Source organism: Anopheles gambiae, chromosome 2, assembly GCF_943734735.2.
Source record: "Anopheles gambiae chromosome 2, idAnoGambNW_F1_1, whole genome shotgun sequence".
NCBI classification, from domain to species: Eukaryota; Metazoa; Arthropoda; class Insecta; order Diptera; family Culicidae; genus Anopheles; species Anopheles gambiae.
This window is the reverse complement of record NC_064601.1, coordinates 43534311-43559005: the sequence shown is the minus strand read 5'-3', so window position 1 is coordinate 43559005 and position 24695 is coordinate 43534311. Positions and strand designations below refer to the sequence as shown.

The 24695-nt window shown below is 42.5% G+C and overlaps 1 protein-coding gene across 3 annotated transcripts in view; it reads left to right on the top strand.

Moving 5' to 3' along the window:
• The window catches only part of LOC1271586 (uncharacterized), a 130217-nt gene that overhangs the window by 10585 nt on the left and 94937 nt on the right, over positions 1-24695 (top strand). For all 3 annotated transcript variants that reach the window (XM_061649441.1, XM_061649442.1, XM_061649440.1), the window contains exon 2: positions 18342-18825. In XM_061649441.1, the coding sequence (XP_061505425.1) occupies positions 18774-18825 (52 nt within the window). In that variant the 5' untranslated portion in view covers positions 18342-18773. The remainder of the gene's footprint in view (positions 1-18341; positions 18826-24695) is intronic.

The window sequence follows — 24695 nt, the reverse complement described above, 5'->3', positions numbered from 1 at the left end:
ATTTTGTATCCGTTTTGCTATTCAAACGCTCGAAAATGATCCAGCAACTAATAAACGTTAATCAAATCGATTTGTTTCTCTTGCAACAAAAATGTTCCCGCTACATAAGATTGACAGCTCGTCCATACGATTTTCATAAACCCGGACTTTAATAAAAACGAACGATGCTTGTTGTTCTGAGTGCTTTTCAAGGCCACGGAAATAGTTTGTTGACTTGAAGGCACATAGTTTGTGCTGTTTTGTTGATGCCAACCCTAAAGTACGGAAAAGCACGCAACACACATACACACAAAGCCGGAAGACGAATGACTTACGATCGGAACGAGTACGATGTTTATCAAAGCGTAAAAGTCACCTGGCGCTTCTTTCAGCCTCAATGTTCGGTAAGCTACCGCCCACGGAAACGTTCTGTGCATTATAAAACCATACCCAACCGGTAGCTAAGCTGCTCCAAAAACAAATGTACCGATACTTACAAAAACCCACGCACGAGTAAAAGCTGAAGCACTTAGCTGTAGCAGAAGGACCTAGTATTGTGGATATACCCGCTAATGAAGAATCATCGTGACCGGACTGTCAGTATTATTTCTGGCAATAAAAAAGTTAGACTCGAATAAGTGGCACTAGTAGCTAGTATCCCCCGTTCAGCAATATACCACAGAATGTTTTGCTGAGTGTGTATGTGCCAGAGCACGGCTTCGTGTCAATCTGTCTTAATATTCGATCATTTTATTGCACATTTATTACCATTGTCATCTATTTCAATCTATTCCGTCATTCTGACAACCACACATATACACTCACATACAAAGACACGTGTCTACTATTGCTGACGCCAAATACCCACAGCAGACGACGGCTCGTCATATCATTAGCTTAATTGAATATAAACATTATCGAGCTTAATTAAGCAGAACAACTTCACTGGCTGGCACACCAGCTCCTACTGCCAATGCAGAGAGTCCTTTCAGGTTGGGCTTAGTTTTGACAATGTTGAGGTTTTTCTGCTTGACCTTCATCCGCATTAAACTTCCTCGAGCGCCGGATCATTCGGATTGTGGACGAATGATAGGAGCGTTCTGTAGACGAACGCAATCTTGTCATTCATCGTGGGATTATTGATAATCCAGTGTCGTAACACTGTCAATGAAAAACGGAAGCATTAATTAGATGCTAGATTACGTTAAGTTTAGATACACAACTGCGAATTCGCTTATCAGTTATGAATACAACTTACAAAACCAACACATATATTCGTAGACGGCGCATGGCAGACAAAGGCTTTGTTTCAATGCCGAAGAGATAGGTAATCCAATGCTACAGTGTTTAATATTGGATATAACATTTTGTCGAAATAGAAGCCACTTGATAACTCTACACCACCACAAGAGACATCGAATCTTGCTGTCTTTAGTGCGTTGTTATCCAGGCGTGTAATTGACGCTGATACAAATAAACTGCGCATAGTCGGTGTCAGTCTAAAGCCCAGATCCCGGCAGTAGATACATTAGCCGAGCTGGTAGAACACCATCGAAAATTATGGAAGCATAATTGAATTTTATGATGATGATGTAGCTGATTATAGACCTTTGTTTTGCTGTATTCAATTCTGTGGCTAGCCAAACGACCGACAGTGGCTTTTGTTTTCGGTCACCGAACGGTTTCTTTCGCTACCGCATCCGCTCTGACGTTTTTTTTTTGCGCAATCTATACTGCCAGAGGGCGCGCGCAGTGGTGCCGGGAAAGCAAATTGAGTACGCGATAAAATCTCTCCAATTTAAACGATAACATACCGAGAGGAAAAAATGTTTGCTCCATCGGTACCTTTTTCTGTGTTATTGTTTGCACCCGAGCAATGGGACGCTTGTTCAATGGCCAGAAAAATAAGCTTTGCAGAAACGCTTTTCCCTGGTGACGCGCACGAAACTCCGAACGCGAGTGAAAATGCACAGCAGAAAGAAGGAAGCCCGAAAGCAAAGGCCCTCCCGACACAAGAAGGTAGCAAACAAAACAAAAAAACATCCAAAAATGAATAGTTGCTTTTCCGGTTGCCGGAAAACCCTGCACCGTTGGAACGGGAGAGAAACGAAACCGCAACCGACGGGTTTGCTGCTGGTTCACCGCTCGCCTCACCCGCAGCTCGTTGCCTCGCTGCATGGCGAACTGCTGGCGAAGCTGACAGGATTCTGGTGATAGATGGTCACCGATACCGACACCGATGCAAGGCAGTAGGTACGGGGGTGGCACACTGCACCGAAGCGAACGACCGAAGCGGGAAAAGAGTGTAGAAAAATGTTCCACTTCCGGTTTCCGGGAGCGTGAAGCTGACGATGGAAAGAATTGCCCTGCTGACATGGAAACACGGCCAGTGGTCAGTGGTGAAATGGATGTAAAAACGCGCGCGCGTGTGTGTGTGTGTGTGTGACGGTGTGTTTGACTGTGTGTCTTTGTGCAAGATTCGGCAGTGCAGTAGGTGGGGGAATAAACTGAGATGGAAATTTAGCTTCACGAGGTGGAAAGGAAGCAAAAAAAACTGAGCACCCTTCCCTAAACGTAAAACGCAAAACGGAAACAGAGTATAAGCGGAAAAAGAAAATAGTGCATCGTCTGAACTCGGGTCGAGTAAAGGACGGGGAAATACAATCCCGGTTAGCAAACAAAGCATTAGGAAGGTCTGGCGCTAGTTCTTGCAATGGTTTGCAATTTCATTTCCAAGGAAAGAAGGACGGGTGCGTTATAATTTGTGAATAGAGATTCTTTTAGTGAGAAATAGAATTTCTTTTAGCGGATAAGCACAACACATAAAATGATAAATACAGATGAAGATCATTCAAACGATAAAATAGTTTTTGCATTTAGTGTAATATGTCAATAGACAGCGGCATCTAAACATAAGTTCCTTCAAATGACCCTTCAAATTGCTTACCAACACCACGAACGATGAGCATGGCAAGCAAAACAAACTGGTTACTTTTCCACAGCCGGGTGTACTTTGTCAGCCACACAACCGTCCTTTCGCGATGCGCTTACCTCAGCACGCTAGTCGAATCGCCCTTGCAAGGTTCTGTTCTTTCCCCCTATTTGTTGGGGAACGCTCTGTTAAGCGCCAACCATCACGAGATGGAAAACGGAATGGAAAATCTCTCAGCCTTATTTCCTGCCCGTGTTTCATTCATTTCCTATAAACATTTGTTTGATTTAATGTATGCACATTTAACCGCCACCCCTATCCGAAGTGGAACGTAAACGGAAATTTGAGCGAGAAAGGTAGAAAGGGAGAACATGGAGAACATGAAAATGCAACAGAATGTCACCGATTCGCAACGTTGATCATGACGATGGAGCCGCACACTGCAAAAGCAAGGCGGTTCCCAAATACAGCGGAGGAAAATAAACACTAGCACGCTATCGCTTGTACGGCAAATGCTTGTTCAAACAATGCAACGAACGGTATAATTTTTGGTGGTTAGATGGCCAAACGAACGTATTTAACTAGCTAGCGAGATGGGGGAAAGCCTGGTATTTTAGGGAGCGAGCAATTCAATACATTGGATAACGTTTTTTTTCGAAAAGCTAACCGAAGCATCCAGAGATGAAATATGTTCCATAATGTTGGCGACGGTATGCTATGGTTCTAATGTAAAGTGCAGGAAAGCTGGGTGATTCACTGCAATAAGAGGATGCTTGCGCGAGAGATGGGCACCCGTAGCTGGAATACTGGGCACTGAACCTTTGCGCGATAGGGAACCGCTTGCACCATAGTTTGAGCTTTTCGGTGAACTATTGTTGGCTATCGTGCACACACGCAATGGATACGGATCGTACCGTTTGCAGCAGCAGTATCTAGTCGTTTTCGAGCAGTCGTTGCGGTTTTCCCGGTACCCCTAATGTACCCGGATTGCCTTATCTTGAGCTCGCGTGTACCAGTACCGGCGGGTACACTTTATTCTATTTGTAAGTTCAATCTGGGTGAGATGTGCTTGTCTATAATACCGCACGCTTCAGCACTGTGTAAGCTTTCCATGCTTTTGGTTTTTAAACCGCACTAACTAGAAAAGAAGCATGGTTCACCGAAAATTGCTAACCAAAACCAGCATCAGGTCCATACAACCAGACTCAATCCATCTATTTGAACGTTTTCATGGGGCTCGGCTACACTTTCTAGTTTTGCGTGGTTCGGTTCCAGTGGCAATGCAGTCGTTTAGGTGAAATGCACCACAGGAAGATCTAGTGTAGCTCTTTGTAAAGAAATGTACGGAAAATTACGATCCTGTCATCGTTGGATCGTGTAGCTTCACATGAGCTATCAGGAGGCAACATGTAATTTTTAGAGAAGTGAACTAGTAACTACCTGTGATGAACTGTAGATTATCAAGACAATGAAGCGCTCTAAGAGCTGAGTTTGATCTGGTTTAGCAGAGAATGGTTTGCTCCAGATGTGAGGTTAGTTGTAGCGAATTTTAGATGATTGTTTCTGATTTTTTAAATCTTATCCTTATTACACTTCTTCCGTGGTATGCTGATATTAAGTATTTTGGGAAGAGCATGTACAAGGATGTATACTAAAATCTCATTAGACGAATGTTGGGTTTGGATAGGACACACAATTACGGGGTTTCCATGTCAGGTCACTTAAGAATCACTTGTACACATTTTAGTTCCAGCTGGGAGCAAACATTCTGGGTATGAATCTTACAATTGGAAAAAATATTGACAAAACACCGTAATGAGAATAATAAAAAAGATTAGGTAGAGCTTGCTTAACCTATTTTTACTCTGTTAATGATCATTTGGTGCCTACGTGTTATCATCCAACAAACACATTTGGTAGCAAAAACGGATTATATGTGAGTGAGTTAGGCATTTCTTATTCAAACTCAAATATTCAAATAACTTAACCCTGTACGTTTATTCAAATAATAGCTTTGATGGTGTATTCGGTGTACGCTTTGTCTCCATAGCGTACAGTTTTTTTATTTATGTAGTTGTTGCAACCACCAGTTTTGAAGAAAATGTTCGACCCATCATAAATATATGATTGTTGTTTTTTTATTATTTGTTTGTTTATTGCTCTTAGTCCCTAAATCTTAAGTTCGAGCTCATTGTACCCTCAAATTTATTAGAAAATCCCTCTAAGAAGAGGATAAATTAAATTACACTTCTCCAGCATCGTGCCTCCATCACTATTCTATGTTTTCGAAGCTCAAATACCGATTCAATCAATCAACACATTCCACAGTACGGTCACGTGCCGGGTTGCTTCTTTACCGCTCAATAAGCTTGGTCTAGTCGTTACCGATTGAACAGTGTTTGGGTGGCATTCCACTGTGTATGCAATTTAAAGGGCGGGTCAGTTATCCGAACTTCAAAAGGAACAATAAAGCTACGCTTAAATTCGTCCCTTCAATCTTGATGCGTACCAAGAAGAATTAAAGCCATGATGGAAAAATAGAGCACTTTTCATGTCTTTTGCTAGCCAAACACTCAAAACCTTGCTTCTAACATTATAGCTTGTTATAGACTAAACATGTTAAAAAATAAACTACGCTTTTATTTGTTTTCTGTTCTTAAATGTAAATGTATTTCAACACAAAGCGGCAATAATTAAAACAAATCTGTAAACAGGAAACTCGAACGCTCTCTCACCTTGCAACGCACCAAAGCAAATGGTACAAATGTCCTTACGGTGTGCCATTATTTAAGGTTCTTTCGAAGTGATGTGTCTTAAAAATAATACCATTGTATTCTAAGAACACACTGTACAGTAATGCAGTTCAAGCGAAATGCATACAAAAAACGTGACATTAAAAGCTAGCGAACAGAGTCCTTCCATCGCTGGTGGCTCTGGAATCGGTCCGATGTAATGAATCCGCTTCAGTTGAAGTTGCTACACTTTCAACAAACAAACAGGACGATGAAAAAGCTCTAGAGATATAATTAAATTCTTTTCATCGTGGCAAAAAACAATCCACCTTACCGCACAAGAAAAGTTCCGCACAACCAGCGTCCGGCTTAGGAGGACTTCCTCTCTTTAACGGGCTTCATGTTGTTACACGGTCAATCTGTCTCGTTCACTCGCTGCCAGCTCCATGCAACTCAGGCAGCAGTGCAAATAGATATTGCACTCGGCAATGCACGTGTGGCCTGTGGCAGTCATCGTCCATGTTGACCCAAGTGAAGTGTCTTGAGTGTGGGACGACCTGTAGCCCATGAAGCGGACATGGCAACATAAAACAATGGTCGTTCGAGCAGTACATAATAACGTTGATGCGGGCTACCCCGGCTGCTTCTGCCTTGCTGGACAAGCTTAAGGGCTTTTAAGGACCCATCGCCCCCATTTGCCCATCCATCCTTTCTGCCAGGCCGGCAGGTTCTTGCAAGGACATTCGCTCGAACGAATAAGTCGATGTTGAGGATGATGTTGCACGCGCCACCATCTCAGCACCGTCTTTGTAGAGTTTCTTTTTTTCCAGAGCTGGGAATCAACTACAAAAAGAAGAAAACAATGGTTTTACTTCTGCTTCTAAAGGCGGGTTTTTTTTCAGTTGGGAAAAGTAGTACAAAATAATGCAAACAAATGCCCATCCCAGGGTCGACGAATTGGAAGCATTGTGTAAACCAAATGAGCAGAAGCAAAATACCTTCGAACGGGCAGAGCAGTCACTACGCTACTAATGCTAACTCGGGTCCGGCTCTGAAGGAGGCTGTTGCAAAACCCCAAAACAACAATACGGAGAAGAGCAAAATTAAGCAGCCAGCAAAAACAAACGGATTTAAAGCGCAAAGTCTATTTGCCTGTCCACTTTTCGAGCAAAGCTGTAAGTATTACACAAACGAAACCAACCCAGCAACAATGGATGCTCCTTCTCCTAATTGATATGGTACGGATGATGCCTCAGCCACCATAGTGCTCTTTCGGTGCTATACGACCGAAACTAGGGTCGGATAGAACCTTCAGTAGCCGGTTCACCAGTAGTATGTTTTTTGTGTGCTTGTTTGGGTTGTACTATTCACAACACCGAACCGTTTGCAAAGCATTGGGACTGCAGTCGTATACGGATAAGTTTTTCTGGATTTTAGAAGAATAGTACTGAAGAATCAACATATATATGAATTGCCGTTTGTGGAGGACTTTTGATGGAATGATTTCTTTGTTTGTTTTTAGCCCATCCTTCTGGATCAGATAGACTATTCGAAGTATTTGTTTGTTTTTGTTTTGAATAGCAATCACAGAAATTGTATTCATACGTTTCCCATAAAAAATGGTAACAGAATTGAACAGAAAGATTATATTTAATAAATTTTTGTGTAAACGTATAGAGCCGGTTTATAAAGCTTTCGATACTAATTTAGTACCACGCACCCAGAGAGTCTTCAACCCTTGCTACGGGGAGACAGTCCATGTGAGACTTGAACCCATGACAGACATGTGGTTAAGTCTGCAAGTTTACGAATATATCACAGGACTTTCAACCTAAAAATGATGTAAATGACGATTTGTTATCTCTTAATTAAATATTTCAGTTTTGAAGTGTTCCAGCGTTCTATCAATGAAATCAATTTTATTTCATATTTCTATTTTCTATAAAGAGCGTTTATCATAAAAAAACAAATCATAAACGAAAAGCGTGGTTGTTGATAATTTTACACATTAAAGTTGTATGTTCTCTGATCGCGGTTACTTTACGTTCAATAACGTGCCATAGCAAAATACATTTTAATTTGTTTTATTTCTGCCCACATTCCTGCAACATTCCAGCAAGTGGTACGCAAGAAAACGGACGTATCCATCCCGATAAGATTCCAGTGCTCCTATCATGTTATCTTTCATGGTATTCCCGGCTACCCGCCTACCATCTTCCACTGGACCGACTGTAGGTATTCGGAAAATTTACGATGATTACCCCAAAGCGCACTGTTTGTTGAGGAATTTCTTTTCGACTGCTTTTCTCAAAAGCGTACGAAAATGAAGAGAGCAATAAAGAATCATCTGATGAAGCTAATCTCGTGGAGCTTTGGTGAAGACTAACGGTCACTCGATAGGAGGGGATCGGGTCCAATTGACTGGCTGCCGTATGATGCATCGAGGTTACTTTCCCGATAAGCCAAACTTTTGGACGCAATGGACCGGTCGTTTGAGCAGGGCGATTTTTTCACCCCTCCCCTTCACAAGCTATCTTCATTCACCGGCAGCGTCAACCTCCAGCAGCAGGACCAGAATAAATGACTCCGACAAAGCGGGCAAGCATATGCGAATCGATGGCTTAAACGGGACAGCCCGTATGCTGCCCCAGCAACGGCCACGACGAACAAAGCACCACAAAATATATATATGCATATATCAGATCGCATCGGGGCGATGTGACAAGAAAAATCTTCCCGTCTTCCCAGCGGGCACGGGCCATACGGTACGGCAGTATCAGCGCAGTACCACACTGGGTTGGAATTTCGCCAAACAAATCCTGCTACACGTGCTCGGTACGCTCGGAACGACGCGATGCCCATGCATATCCGATCTGAGCAGATTACGAACATGCTCGGGACACGGAGTGCACCAAAAAATTCTTTATCTGCCAGGCTAACGTGCGTTCGTGCAAGGGTTCGCTCTCTGGAAAGGAATGGCAAAAGAAAGCAGATCCCGGGCTCCTGCACCGGGTTCGTTATATTATACATTCATATCCCGGGTCGAGTCAAGGCGCTCAGAAGTACTTCCGGTTACGGTTGAGGCATTAGATGGCTTTTGTCAATTTATCGGATCCCGCTGTTCCCGGCAGCAGCTCCCCTATAAGGCAAGACATTTTGTGAAAGACGTACGAAGGTGTTTTTTGAGAAGCACCCACTAGCACTCCAGGAAACAAGCGGGATGAGATAGGAAATAATATTTATCGACCATTGTAACCTTACCGAGGTCCGTTCGATAACCGGCATGGCTCCAAATGGATATTGCTTGAGTGAAAGAAAAAGGTAAACGCAAAAATCAAACCCTCCATGAACCATTTTGCTGCCGATTCTGTTTACAGTGGAACTATTTGGTGGTGGGGCGGGCGATCGATTTCCGAGAAAATGAGAGTGCCCAAATTAGCTTCTTTTATTCATGCCTGTGAGCAAACGGTGAACAGTCCAATGGCCCAAAACTAGTCCCCTTTGGGTTTGGAAGAATGCAAAAGGATCCTTTTGCTGTACCGTGCCCAGGTTGGCGCCCGAAACCAGGAACCTGTCGAGATACACATCGGCTCCTCAGTATGCTTTTGAAGGAATCCTTTAGCTTCCTTGCTCAATTGGTGCAGTAGCAGAGTGGCAAGGCGGAACTCCCGCAGGTGAGTGCTAAAGGGAATCGGTCCACATCCGGTACTGACCCTTTCGTGGCCGAGTTTGCATAAACTGTCATGTTAAACAGATCGTGCACCACCGGGTGTTGGAGAGCTAATAAGTGTGCCTAACGACGAAGCGACCCAAAAAGTCTGCTGTATTGGATACCTGGCACCCCTTTCGACTGGGGTCGCAACTAATGAGCACTATGCTACATATTTCAATAAATGTCAGCCACGACCCTGCTACTGAATGAGACGAAAAAACAAACTCAGAACATTCCCGACGCTGTATCCTTAGGAGATTGTGTCAGGTGTGATTGAAGATAGGAGTACGATACGGCCACACCCTATTCGCATCTACTCATGCACACATACACACACGTCATGAGCCATACTAATAATGATTTAATAAAAATTCAAATTAAGCCATTAATTATTCATGAAAACATGAAAGCATTACAATGGCTCGGGAGGGCAAGCATTAAGTGGCTGGCACAAGTAAAGGGAAGGAAAAATATTATTATTATTTTTATGATCCAACGCCTGTCTCATAAAACGGTGTCTGAGACCCCGTTTGGAAAGCTGAAGGAGTGAGTGTGTTACAAGCGTGCGGCATGATTGAGTGGTTGACATGCCCAAATACCATGCGTGAATGCCACACGGGTTGTCTTAAGCGTCGCAAACAAGGCAGCATGTGACGGCTTTTTTTCGCTTTACGTTGGTGTATCGCGTTTTCTCTTGCCGAGTTAAGCCACTTCTTTTTGCTCTTTCATAATTTTTGTTGAAACGAAAAACTTTTCCTCACGTAAAAAAATCTGAGCTGAAAAGATAAAGTGAAGGCGCAAAACAGTTATGGAAAGCGCTCCTTGACGATGAAGGTGGTTTTCACTTTGATTTTCGTGCGTATCCGAAAGGAAGCAAAAACGCTTAAAGAGGGGAAAGGCTTTTCTGCTGAAGATGTTATTACACTTTTATCGTCTCCGTATGGTTGCATGATACCGTGAACTTAAAACTCGACACGTTGATTGATTTAAGGTTACTTTCGCCTTGCGTAGAGCACAACTTTATATCATGTGAAGGTAAAGAACTGGCCGTATAACATCGTAGGCACAACCAATATTGAAAAGGTCGAACGCAACATTTAGTCCAGTGGGCGAACGTTTTATCTGACAGCTCCCTGCTTGACCACAGTGTGTGCGGTTTTGTGGCATTTTATTAGTACGGTAAACTGACCGTTAAGGTTCAGGTCTTGGAAGAGGCTTTCTTCTCAATTGCATTTACTTTTGCACCTTACCGCAGATGGGGTGCGCATTGTGTGATTGATTTTGTTTCGTACTGTTCAAAACCGCACAGTAATTGCCCGAAGTAATTCGATGCATTGGGTTGGACGTCATCATAAATCAAAGCGTCTTATGACTAGTGCGGTGAAAAAAAAAAACCGACGTCAATTGAATTCTTCTTGGTTACTTTACGCGCATCTACAGTGGTTAATATCAAATAGAACAATCGTGATATGAATGTGATGACTCGCAAACATAAAAGTGTCGATAGATGATACTGAAACTGTACGCTAGGTCGATATTTACGTTTACTCTGTTTATTTTAAATAAACTTTAAATGATTTTGCTAATACTGTGACGAAGAATTGAAGACAAAATAACTATACAGAAATAGCCATAACTATAAAAAGCTGAGCTAGATGAAGCAAATCTTTATAATGTATAAATTAAAACAAATATGTATTTCGAATGTAAAAACAAATATTTTTTCCGTCATTAGCGAATATTTAGAACCGAACAGAATTTATTGTTCTAATAATGAAATCCGACCCGTGCTGTGGTAATATTTTACAACCAAAAGTCTGTAGAAAAATAAAACCTTGGAAAGAGACGGTTGGTGGGAGCAGTGGCAAAAAAACATAAATTTTCCAATATCAACAACAGTCTCATTAAATGTTACCCAAACCGTGCCGAAGAAATACTGCTTCCGAGTCGTGCACTACCATTCGCTTATCCCAATTCATACCGCGGTGATAAATGGGGATACGGGCATAAAACGGATTTCCGACTGGTCGAACCATTTTGGCATCATCACTTGAGGCATGTTGGGCATCCCAGGGCGAAATGAGAATTAGGAACGATTATTCCCATGCCAGAAGCAAAGTACTTTGTGGAGGTAGAAACAATGATGAACACATGCTTAACGAATAGAAAATAAATCTAAAAACGCATTAAAATCCCCATCGGAAGCTTAAAAGTTGCAGAGCTTATCCGTTTTAACGAAAAGCTAACGGTGCAGAAATTTCAGAAAAATGTGAAACATCACGAATTGAACAAGAAATCTGAGCAGAATGTGTCACTACACAAAAAAAATCTCTTCGACGAAGATCACATCACGCTCCCGGTGTGGCACATTCAATTTCACGTCGAACAACATCGAGAAGGTAACATTTTTGTACGCTAACCGCCCCAGCCCTCCAGCTCAATATTTGAAGAGTGTAACGTTACCGAATAGCACACGGAAGCCAAAAACTACAACCAAAATCCTGCGCGGCCAGCACTAATGCCCGAAACATGACAAAGATGCCACACAAAAAAGCTCCCCATCATCAGCCAAACACAACGTAGAAATGCGTCCGCCTCACTTATTGAATTTTCCTTTGAAAATAATTCACGATGATAGAGGCAAACAAAACGGAAAAATCAATTTTCGCTCACCGGCACCACACCTTTCCCCCGAACGCTGCACTGCCAATTTTCCCATTGATGGTTTGTTATTCCGTTCCGCTTGTTCAGCTCGTCACACGATGCCATTGCACTAAGCCATCGAATAGCCCGCCTTCCTGTGCTCGTTGTCGCCCGTTTCGGTTACCGCAGCGGAACGGTCCATAACTAGGTGCGAAGGGAAAACTGAAGCTAGCAGCCGTGGCAGACTGAAATGAGATACGACTCAGATTTTCCTGATTTTGCCCCTCCACTCCACCGTATCGCTCCTAAGTACTTTGTCCTCGCTGGAGGAAAAAAGATGTCGTCTTCATCGTGCCTGTCGTCCTCGATGTCGTCGTTCATCATTGCAAGCTTAGGGGGCGAGCGCGCGTACACTCCTTGCGTCTCTTCTCGCGCAAGACTCGCACATTTGTAGCGCTCACGCCCCGGGAAAGCCGGCAATGTGGAGCACGCTTTTACCGCGTTAGTGGGGGTGGAATTGTGCAAAGAAAGCACAATGGAGGAAGCACATTGCACAAACACCCAAGGCTCCCTCGACTGCCACCATCCCTTTTTCCGGCTAAAGCACTCATCAAAACGGGAAGGGAAGAAAGATAATACGGAAAAAGTAAATCTTCCCGTTTACTTTGCCCGATACGTTGAACGCCACCGTCGTTTGTGGTCGTCATCTCAGCCATCCTTGGTTTTCGATATTTTTGTATCACACTCAGGAAGCTTTCGAGCGCACGGTCTAGAGTAGCTTGTAACCGGTACCTTGTTTGCTCGAACACATCAGTTTGGCCCACTGGAGGGCTTTAAGCTTTGAGTTCGAATGTAAGTCGCCACGTAAAAGGTACAGTGTATGTGATTAAATGATATTGAATGTACTTCTAGTAGACATTTTATTTATTTTGATATTGAATATTTGAGACACTTATTTAATACCATATGTTTTCATCATTCAAGATGAATCCGAACTGCGTACCTTGATAAACAAAATATGTTTGTATTTATCGAATCCATCCATGGAATATAGATTCCAAATTTCACAAATGAATTCTGCATTACCTGCGTACCTCTACGAATGTTATGTAGGTGGAAAAAGCTAAAAGGATGTCCGGGAAGAAATTTTTATCAATGCTGTATTCCTCTGAATCGATATTCATAATCTCAATTTGTCAAATTAACTGTTTGTTTAACCAGAGGATGGAAGCTTTTGCGTATATATCAAAACATACTTATTTTCTTAAACTGAAGTGCGAAATACTTTTTAGAAAACAACCTAGATGAACCTGCAAAATGTTTCAACACTTTCTTACCATAAAATAAAATATTAATAAATATGCCCTTTTATAAATAACGATACGATACGAATCATGCTACCGAAAATACAAAGTTTTCCACTAGCTCACGATAATGACGTCTAAGTCAGCACGATTGCTTTTCGTCGGCAACATTAAGTTCAGATGTCAAAACAGCACCCCATATGTCATTAGATCGGAAAGACAAGTTAATTTTCAAAAAAAAAAACCTGCAAATGTGTCATCACCACTACCAGGAATGCAAACGTTACAGATCTCTTCCGCCAAGAAACCAAATACATCATTGCTTCGTTGTGAAAGAAATGGAAACTGCCACATTTTATCATTTTTTTCGTAGAATGTGTTTTTTACTTCCGCTTTTACGGGGTGAGGTTTGAGTATTTTTTGTTCCTTTCGATCGCTCCTTCATAAGACCCTCTTGAACATTTACTATGTTTTTCTTTTCAACGGCTTTGCTCTTCATTTTTTTCTCTGTTTCCTCCATTGATTCCGCTGGAGTGCCTTTCAATTTCAGCTCTCAATGATAAGAAGTTGAAGGTTGATTGGCATGCTTGAAACAAGTGTATGATTGATTAGTTGGTCGATTTTGCTGGACCCTTAGCGGGTGTTCCGGATGGGGCAAAGCAGATTACGGCGGACACGGTTCATCTGCGAACGGAAAGCGACGTGCGGAGTTATAGTAGAAAAAAAAACTTTCTTGCACTTGGCGCAACGTGACGGAGAAAGATAATGCCAGGAAGTACGTAATACCCGGTACCTCTACTATCTCTATCCTACACACACTCTCTCTCTCTCACTCATACACACACACCTGGTCATTTAGTGGGTCGAGCGGAAGAAATATAATAACCCAAAACCGGACTGGCTTACAACTCAACCGGAATGGGACGATGAATCCTACATCGTCCACGGTGAGCAAGAGAAAATCGAATTTCCGCTCGAAGAGGCCCGGGCTAAATTATATTAGCACGAGATGAGACTTGTTTTACAAATCAGCAAACACTGGCCACGAGACCCTGGTACCATGCAATGGGTCGTCTAGTGCTGCCATTCATATTACGACCGAGGTAGGGTTTTTTGCCGTTGCAAATGTTGCCATTTTTTGCTGTTGGTTTATTTTATTCTCCTGAGAATAGCTTTCTTTTGATGGTTTGTTGGAAGAAGAATAACAATAGCGCACAAAAACCAAAAAATAGAAAAGGATCTTGCAGTTATTTGAAGATCTTACCGTGGTTTCATAGATTTGTTTTGGTACGTTTGGCAGACGGATGAGCTACGGATCTTGTTCCGGGGGATATTTCACAAAATGTGGTCATGTTAAATGCGTCATGCTCGAGAAACAACAGGGTAAGCTTACACTATAGGCGCTCAGTGAGGGAAGTATGTAAGACATGTAAGAGAAAGAAAAAGCGAGAGCGAATGAAAAGAATACATAACGAGAAGATTAACAGACAAAATCACGACCGACGAAGTCCGGAACCTAAAGCTTCCTCCGAGCATAAATGGGGTAAATTTCGCCTTCGCCAGGGCAGCCTCTGATAGCAGGTGAGGGAAATTGGGTATTTTGCTCATATCCTTCTCACGACCTGAGGATGATGAAGTTAAAGAAAGGTGGAGTTGAGGAAGCACGAAAGCAAATGAAAAATATAATAGAAACATTATCTACGTGCTGCTGGAGGAGATGATCAAATTAGGCGGAAGGGCCTGGAAAGTAGGATCAGCTACTGGGTGGCAGCGGCTTGATCCGACAATGATATTTCACCCTACCTGTCGATGCGAGCCGAGATGTGCGAGATGCTTCATCTCGTGCCGTCAAATTGCTTTAACATTTTGGGAACATTTCAGATTTTGAAATGTGCTACACCCAGGTTTGCATTGTGCTGTTTTTTTTTTTGGCCCCGTGAGAACACATTGGTCGTGCTTCTTCGAACACTTACGAAGAATATTCACGTACACGTGCATGTTCCGCTTTGGAACATCGAACGGGCTAAAGCGATTGAGTCAGCGTGTAATGCTTTTATCACCTGCACAATTGACGGCTTTATTGGCGTTGATGGTGCCGAAATCGTTCCGGGAAAATTCATACCCGTAGCAGGATTCCATGCGCCCAGGAAAAGTAATTTTTCACACCCATCACGGAGCGCATTTCTCACGCGTTCGCTCTTGCGCGATTCTCACAATATTTCTCCACCATTTGCGAAAGGTACATGGGAAATGTTGTTTCTGAAACTGGATCGCTTGAAACGAGTGGCACATCGAGAAACCATAATCCGAGCATATGTATGAATAGTTATTGCGAATTTGTGCGCACCCATGAACATGCGATTAGGAGTTTCTTTTCATGTTTTATTTACGGATGAAGATGTTCAAAAGTTAGCATAGTTAACACATACAAATAGCTTACGGTTGTTGTTTTTTTTAATATTAAAAACAGATGATAGGAATTGTATCATGTGGGCATTCCAATGTTGATCAAGAAATACAATTAAACTATCGTCAAATAAATGTTCACAAACAAGTAAAATTTGTTTAAAAAATAAAACCAAATTTATACCACACGATAATGACTCTAGCCAATTCAAATCATATGCTGCTTTTAGAATTATACAAACTTTATAAACACTATCCTTTATTCCCACGAACCAAGGAAAATGGACATACTTCAACGTTTCATTTACACGTTACGAGTGCTAATTTGCTACCGAACGCCCACCTAGGACTGTACGAACAAGCAGCGGCCGAGCAGTGGTAATTAAAACTACTCCAACAAATACACAGCCACAAGATGTGGTACTGTGTTCGGTACGGCAGCACGAAGCTCAGCATTTTGTTTGTATTGTACTGCTATTGAATTCTCCATTTAATTAAACTCACAAAGGGCTTTCACTTTTTCGATCACCCCCCAGTGCGATAGAAAAAAATACAAAAATTTAATGTTTCCAGCCGCCAAAACCATTCCGTACGTAAATGGCGAAACGAATATTTTAAGACACCATTCCTTTCCTGAACAGCGAATGATTGGCCATGGATGCGGAAGGGAGAATAAAAAAAGAGAACAAATATCCATTTAATTTATCCTTTTATTGCGATGGGGTACGGCAAGGAGGCAAATGGCGAATTTAATTCGAATGGTCAAGAGGGACTTAATCTTATCCCAAAAATGACGGTTAAATCAGATCAAACCATCCAGCGAAGCGAGCCGAAGAAGCAGACGAAGTCATTAAAATCATAAGCTCGTGAGTGCTGGTGGATGTTCATGGTCCTTCTTGTGCAGTTTTGAAGCTTACTTTTGGCCGTGTTTTTTTCCGAACTCATCCTGCGATAAGCCAAAACCGTCATCTATCCATTTCCAAACGCTTTTCTGTGGCTTCCGGCGCGCGCGAATTGATAATTCCCTAATTAGCTTGAATAAACTTTGCCGCATTTAAATCGTTTGGCGTAGTGTGGGGAGCAAACGACTAATTATGGATTTCTCTTTCTTGGTTTCGTTTCAGATCTGTGCAGCAAATGGTTTGTGTGTGTGTGTATGTGCGCCATAATTTATAGCACAAAGTGCGGAAGAAAAGCAACCACCCTGCTGCAGCAAAAGGGCGATTCGACCGACCGATTCTTGCGGCCAGCTTCACTGCGAAAGGCACACAAATAAGCGGGTGAAAAAAGGCACACAGGGAAACAGTGCAAAACAAATTCCGCACCCGAGCCACCCAACTCGTTGACGACTCGCTAACTGACTGAGTGACTTTGCTCCGCAGAATTGTACCGACTGGCCAAACCGGTAGATACACATTTGCTGCGGTCCAACGGACATGAAAAGGCATACCACCGGGGTGGGTTGCTACATCTCCCTCCCCCACACTCTTTCATTCAGTTGGCCCACCCGCCAGCTACCATTTTCATCGGAATTGAGTAATTATGTGCCGCTTAATGCTAAAATAAACACGCCGTCATCCAAACGGTTGCTAGTGCACGAGCGTTCGGTTTCAATGTGTGTTTGTGTGTGAGTTCTGCTTTTTTTTTCCACACGCCAGCTCAATCCAACTGTACTGGCGGTGAAATTAAGTACGCGGACGAGGTGCAAACATGGACAACAACAGCATAGCACAGCCAGCTAGTACCACCAGGCAACGCCATTACGATAATAAATAAATGTGTTTTGCATAAACACGGCTCGAAGGGCTGCAAAACCGTGCGCGCCTTCGTAGCAGGCCCACAATGAACGATCTCGTGCTGCTGAAATAACAAGCGCTATTTGGATTTTTCCGAATGCTGTGTAGTTATGTGTGTTTGTATGTGTGATCAGGTGAAATGTTTGCTGGTGAAAAGGATTGCAACAGTACCATGTAATAGCAAGTAGTTTGGGGGGATAAATTGTTACATCGCACCCGATTATGTAAATTTTCGTTTTTAAAGTGTTCTACCAAGTAACTATTGTTAGTCCCGTTTTGACGTTTTAAGTTATAACTATGTATTCTTTAAAGCACACTCAAACACATACACACATTCCTTAATTTTCATACATTCTGTTCAGCTCTTCAAACGGCCCATTATCAGCACCTCATTAACAGTTTCCCTTGAAGGAGAATTTGCGCTATCGTTTATCCAATAAAGTGCAACTGAATTGTGATGCTAATTGAAATTACAAAATTTAATTTGAACCGAAAACCCCGACGTTCGACACAAACTAGCCCAATCAGTGAGTGTTGCACGGGGTAGGAAAGTGTGTCGATATTTTCACAGAAACCGGCCACACGTGCTGCCCCTGATTGGCTGCCACTTCGAACGCGTTTGCAACGTTCCGTAGCATCGAAAGCATGCGCGTGATGTTTTGTGCACGTTGTATGCGTTTGCCACAATACAAAATGAAACATTTTTGGTGTACAAAGTAGCGGAAGCTGCGATAGTTCCACCTCGCGCGCTGCAGAGGTGTTGCGGAACGTCCCACGGACACGTTCAATCTGACCCCTGTTTTTCATTTCCCAACAACGCTGCCCTTTTCCCCATAGCTAGCTGAGCCAGATAAACATACGTACACAGAAAACAGGTGACATGCATTTAACAGGATAGTGGTGTAACGGGGCAGTGCAAGCAGTTCCAGTTGTACAGTGTGTATGTGCGTGAGTGTGTTTGTGTCGTGTAATGTCGTATAGAAGATCCTATACAAATAGTGCATGAGGGCTGGTGGCAGCAAAAGGGCCCGGAATACTCCCACCGTACCTTGTATAAACATCGACCTACCGTAGGGAAAGCGTCGGAAGCGGAGACAGGAAAGTGGCAGGCTAGGTTGACCGATCCTGCCACATCGACCAGTGCACCCGGTCAAACGGCAGCAGACACACACACAAACGCGCGCGATCGACGAAGCTTTCAGCAGCCCTTCTATCGTGCAGTGTGTAGGCAGCAGCAGTTGGCGTAACGTACGAGACACAGCCCGTAAAATGGATTATTGGAAATTAATTGTTCTAATTATATCAGCCATCTACGTGAAAGGTAAGCAACATAAAATCACATTAATTTGCTCATTCACCCTGCACCTTTGGGTGGGCATTGTGACGACAATGTTCCGGGATTGTTACGGTTGAAACACATCTCCAATGAGGTTGATGGGGTGAGGTTTACATGTAAAATATTTTTGCCCAACAGCTACAGTAACGACCATCCATCGCCCTAGATGACAGGCTACATTTAAAACCGTGCTGCAGAACCATTTCTGGATTGAGGAGAAATGTAATGTAGGAAGGATTCATTCTAAAGGGTTCAAGAATCGTTGCTAAACCAATACAGCTTGATCGTTAATGTTTCTCATCAAAGGATGAGCAGTAACATGTATTCTTGAACAACATGAATCTTTATTAAATTAAACCCTTTTGATTACATTAGCCGGTACACTCGGAAGTCAAAGATGGAACTTCATATCGTTTTGAAAGATGCAACATAATGCGAATGCATGCAATTATGTGGAAGATGCATAAAACTTCCGGTATTTAATCCGTTGTTGATACAATCTCATAAAACGGGGGTAGGTGTTATCGAAATGATGAAGATGCTCCAAGAATTAATTTGCCATTCATTAGGCGTATTCCATCAACTAATTCTTGATTTATTTTTGTTATGTTCATAATCGGTATATTGGATGAAAATACATAACAAATGTTTGCAATCCCTAAGAACACAATACATCTCATTCCGTTTGAAAATTAATTAATGGAGGTGGTATCTGATACTTTATTCTAACATATTTATTACTAATTATTCATTATTCATATCGATACATACGTTCAATATCTTTCATACAACATTATCATTGCTCAATGAATCCTTTTGTTTTCCACTTGAAACTATAATCCGTATACTCTTCCCATATGAATGTCGTTCACACTGTTTAGGATATTCACGCTCGTAAATATTACACTTAAATTAACTCGACCATTTCATTTCCCACGCCCGAGCACGGGCGGTGTTTTCCACTCAAGCGAACATTCTCAGAAGCGTTACAGATAGACGGAGAGGCATGAGAATAGTTATGCCTTCCTTTGCCATAGAGTACCAAAACACGAGGGAACGGAATGTCAAAGGAATGTACCCTTGGTGCACTGGATAGCACCGATCCCTTCCACTAGCTTTATTCGGAAGCAGATCCTTTTCTTTGATGATTATTATCGCTTCTCGGTAGGAGCTTTAACCGATGGATGAACACGCGGATTTAGGTGCTCGAAACGAAAGGAGAATATGTAATTTTTACACGAAATTGAGTCTGTCCATTGCTGGCAGCCATGGCAACGGATGCTCCATTACGTACCGTGGGCGATCGGCATCCGCAGGTCGGTTTTGCCATAAATGTAATGTGACGGTAGAAGACGTTATCGTGCCGGTGCAATATCGTTAAAATAGGAGGGACAGCAACGAAACGAATAAGAAGAAAAAAAACACTACACATCCTCATCCTGTTCGAGAGAAGCACACGTGAAACTGCGATCAAAAGCGTTTCTGCTGCCCACCTTCTGCCATGGGCGGTAATTATTCGCCTCGAATACCATTTTTATGGGTCGCCAGATAACGGCTCGAGGGCTTCCTCCTCTCGAGAGGATTTGTTCCGGCGACCGTCTGTCCCGCTCGCCGTCTGGAAAACGGATTAGATACGGCTCCTTGCATCGGACGACGCTGTGGCCACTTCAGGGAGAGTGCTAGCCAGTCCCCGGGCGATCGTATCTGTACGACAACGGCTAAGAGGATATAGCTCCATACACCGTCAAACAGCCACACGGGAATGGTCAAGCTCGAGTGGTGCTTCTTTAATAAATACATTCAGGATAAAGAAGCCTAACAGCACTAGCAAAATGTGCCTCATACTTGCGCAAAACTTTCCTCCCAACTAAACTTAGCCTCCGGGAGTTCGTTTTGGGGTGGGTTATCGAACCTTAATACGTTTAACGTGACTTTAACGGACGTTTCGAGGCGATGGGATGGATCGTTCCCACCTTTTCGAGTGACGTCGTAAACATTATGCGTTCAACGTCCTGGGAGAAACTATGTTATTTGAATTTATTGGAGCTTAGCTAATAGATGTATTATGTAAAAATTATATAGTATTTTGCTAACTATATGATTATGAGCAAATCGTGAGATTTGCTGTGGTATAATTAAGTATAACAAATTTTCAGCTTCATATTATGAACAATGTTAAAAGTGTCAACTCATCCTTAATTGAAAACAATTACAAGAAGTGCACAATCCCAAACAAATTCCGATAAGATGATAAGTGTCATGTTTTGTTCATTCCATGAACGATAACATAATTTAATCAGATGCTTTCAACCACACACCAACGTCGTGCTGGATGAAACCACTATCCACATGCAGCAACATGCCACATTATAGACAGTAATATGGCTCTGTTTAAAGTTTTATCGACCATTTTGGGGTCTACTGGGACGACCGCAACACACTATCACAACATATGAACAGTAAAAAAAAGTAACCCCTGGCCAATATTTGAGACCTTTTTGCTTGGTAGTTTAGCAGCTTGCCAACAGTGTTGAGCCTTTTGACCGACGCCTAAGGTTAATCGCAGACAATTGAAAATTTGATGTCACTCCAACATCCGGCAGCTTAAACGTCAAGCATGTGGTCATGCTGGGTGGACACTTTGCAACCGTCAGAGCTCGTAGGCACGGCTAGGCGTGTATGGCAGAGGACAGAAGATGCTGAAGCGAAATATACTATTTATTATCTACTTGTGGCAAGCGCATCAACCCGAACGTAGCTGGTGGGGGTTTCGCATAAAAGCTACAGGCGAAAGGCTTCTTATACGGAGTGTAAGCTGTGAAGAGCTGCTTTTATTTGTTCAACCCATGTCTGCTTTTCGTCCTTTCCGTTTGGGTTGGCAGACGACCTACGGCCGAGCTTTGTCATGAGGCGTCGACACACGTTGAAGGCGATTCTCTTTCGATGTTTACCGAAACGGTACTTGTATAACAGAAAGTAACCTCACCTGAAGGTTGGTTGTGATTTATCGACAACTTGTTCTAGAACGAGTGTTTAGTCTGTGATCATGTGTCTAGCGTTTGGTTACTGATTTTATTTCGTATAAAAAGGATAGGTTGTTTCTAACGAACTTGCAGATAACATTCGACTCATGAGCATCAGCATATGTTGAAATTGTACAAGTTTAAAAATTAGTTGAAAACACTATACAAAACACAACAAATTTACAATTTTTACACTCATTTCCATACTACTATAAGTTTTCATATTCAAAAAATGTATTATATATAATCAACAGGTTTGTAAGGTACAATTAAAACAATTGCCGTTAGCAAGACCCGATGCAAAGCAATATTCATGGACATTGCAGCTTGAAGTAATTATGTGAAGTATTTTCGTATCATATAGGAGAGTAGTGTGTATGTTAGTAATTTCTTATCGTTACTTTAACAACTTAAAAAAAGAAAGAAACCAATTTAATTTTTATTCAATACATATTTTACCAAAACAACTTCTACATCGATTAAAAAGGACTCGAAAGACTAGTGCAATTGGTACACTCCAAAAAAATCTGAGTATAGCGTTTGTTTTAGAAGCTAATGTTAAATTAACAATTCATCGATGAACAAACATGCTTGATCATGGTAACGAGCAACACGTTCCATCAGCATAAGAAAATATGTTCACTAAAAAAATCAAAATTGGAACAGGATGGTATAGAAGAAACAAACCCACACAGGCATAGTACATCAATTTACAGGATTAGCATAATTTTGCCGAGGGAAAACTTTCCGAGGACGTGATTGTAAATGACAGAGATGAGTTGGGCAGGATCTGCATGTCTGCGTCGAGATGTCTTCACCGTGTTCCTCAACCATACCCTTCGTAATGTGGGTAATCACTACCACCGGAGTTCGTGTGCGTGTATATACGGTTTATTTTACGATGATGATGATGTCACTTCCAGATTGTGAATGTTTTACAGTCCCTGGCACGGTACTGCTTTCCATAAGAAAGGTAAAGCAAAGTCGAAGAAAATAAAGCAACAGCACTAAACTTATTCCTGCTAGGAACTTACCTAAACGCATTTCTTTGGGCATCCCTTTGCCCTTTACTCGACCCTTTTTCTTTATATCTGTTCGTCTTGGTTTTTTTTGTATTACTAACCACAACCCACAACCTCAGTGTCAGGCGACAAACTGACACAATTCCAGACAAGTTTTGTGTCTTTCGCCATAGACCACCGGGTGCTGCGCCGAAAGGTTTGTGTGCGGGCAATCACGGACTTGAATTAGCTCGTTTGCATAACTTAGTGCATCTGTACATTCGGTACACTATTGCGTTGAATGGTTGGCAGAAGTAAGAACCCATTTCCTCCATTGCAGCCCGACCTGCCTTAAACGGCACACGGCAGAAGCAAACGACCAGTCGTGGATACTATCCAGAAATAAACGAAACCGGATAACTCCAATCGGCTATGATGTGGTGGTGAGCCGAAAACTGAAAACTTTAAGCAGTCACCCGGCAGATAACTGCGGCAAGTTTTCTAATTATCATACACCGAGCAGAATTCAACTTTTGCCCTATTCTCTCTCTTGTGGTTTTCGTCGCTCCCTCTCAATTTTTTTATTGCTGGAGCAGAGACGGACCATCTTTACCATTGCAGTACATCCGCAGCAACATCACCGCACCAGCACATTCCGACCTAGTTTTTCTACCACGTACGCTTGCACGAAATCAACTTAAATGTATCGGATTTTGGATTCAGGCTTCCATTTTTCATGCCAACTTGTCGGAGCGTGCTGCCAAAGTTAAGTGCTAATGCAGAAACGGGCAGTGAAAAAGAGAGAATGAAAGACAGAGCGTAGAGTAGGTTCCTTACGGTTATCCTGCATATGTACTTGGGTTTCAAACCTTTTTATTTTCGTGTGATAAAATTTGCGGAAACAGGCACACGTGGATGGGTGGAACGTGTTTTGCAGCATTGCTAGACACCGAGGATTGCCGAGGCCAAGACACAAGCGATTCTTTGGAAGTGATAACTCTCCCGCATATCCAACAGGGAACCTGGTGAATCTTCATGAAGATAGTGGCTTTTGAATGTGCCCAGCCGACGAAGAAGTTTACGCATCTCCCAAGTGTGAACACACGACCAAAGTTCTGGGGCAAGTTTAACCCCGTACCTTCCGCCCGGTATTGCACGCGTGCTACGTGCTCAGCTTCTTTTCGACAGCTTAATGCCACACAAACACACACTCTCACACACTCCCTCTCATGATGGGTGGTATGAAATCAACTTTTGAACATTGGAAGCGAACGTCGTCCAACATCTTGGCTAACAGGGAAATACGAACGCCATACAAAAACGTCCGACAAAAGTATCCCAAGACGCCGACGGTTGGAAAAAGTTAGAGATAATGTTCATTTTGATTTTCGCAGAACCACGGACGACAGGAAGGCGAATAAGTTTGGACAGTTAGGGCTGTCATGAGCTAACGTGAGTGAAGACGCGCGATGCTGCCGGTGCTTGTTCGGTGCTCTTTTCGTCGCAACGAACGAGCGAACATGTTCTCACCTTTCCACGCGTGCGACACAAAACCACCATCACCGTCGTCCGCCAAAAAGGCACGCAACATATTTGTCTTTTCTCTTGGGAAATTCTCAAATCTCACACCTTCTGACTACGTACGAGTAATCTTTTTTATCCAGATAACAAATCGCAAAGTTTATGCATGTTAGGCGAATTATGGGAGTTTAATGTGCTGACATTGTCGCACCCTTTGGTCCCAGATAAAAGTTGCTGGTTACCTGGAGGATAATATTCTGTAAATATGAGCAACATTTGGACGGAAAACGTATTGCGTATCATCGTACCA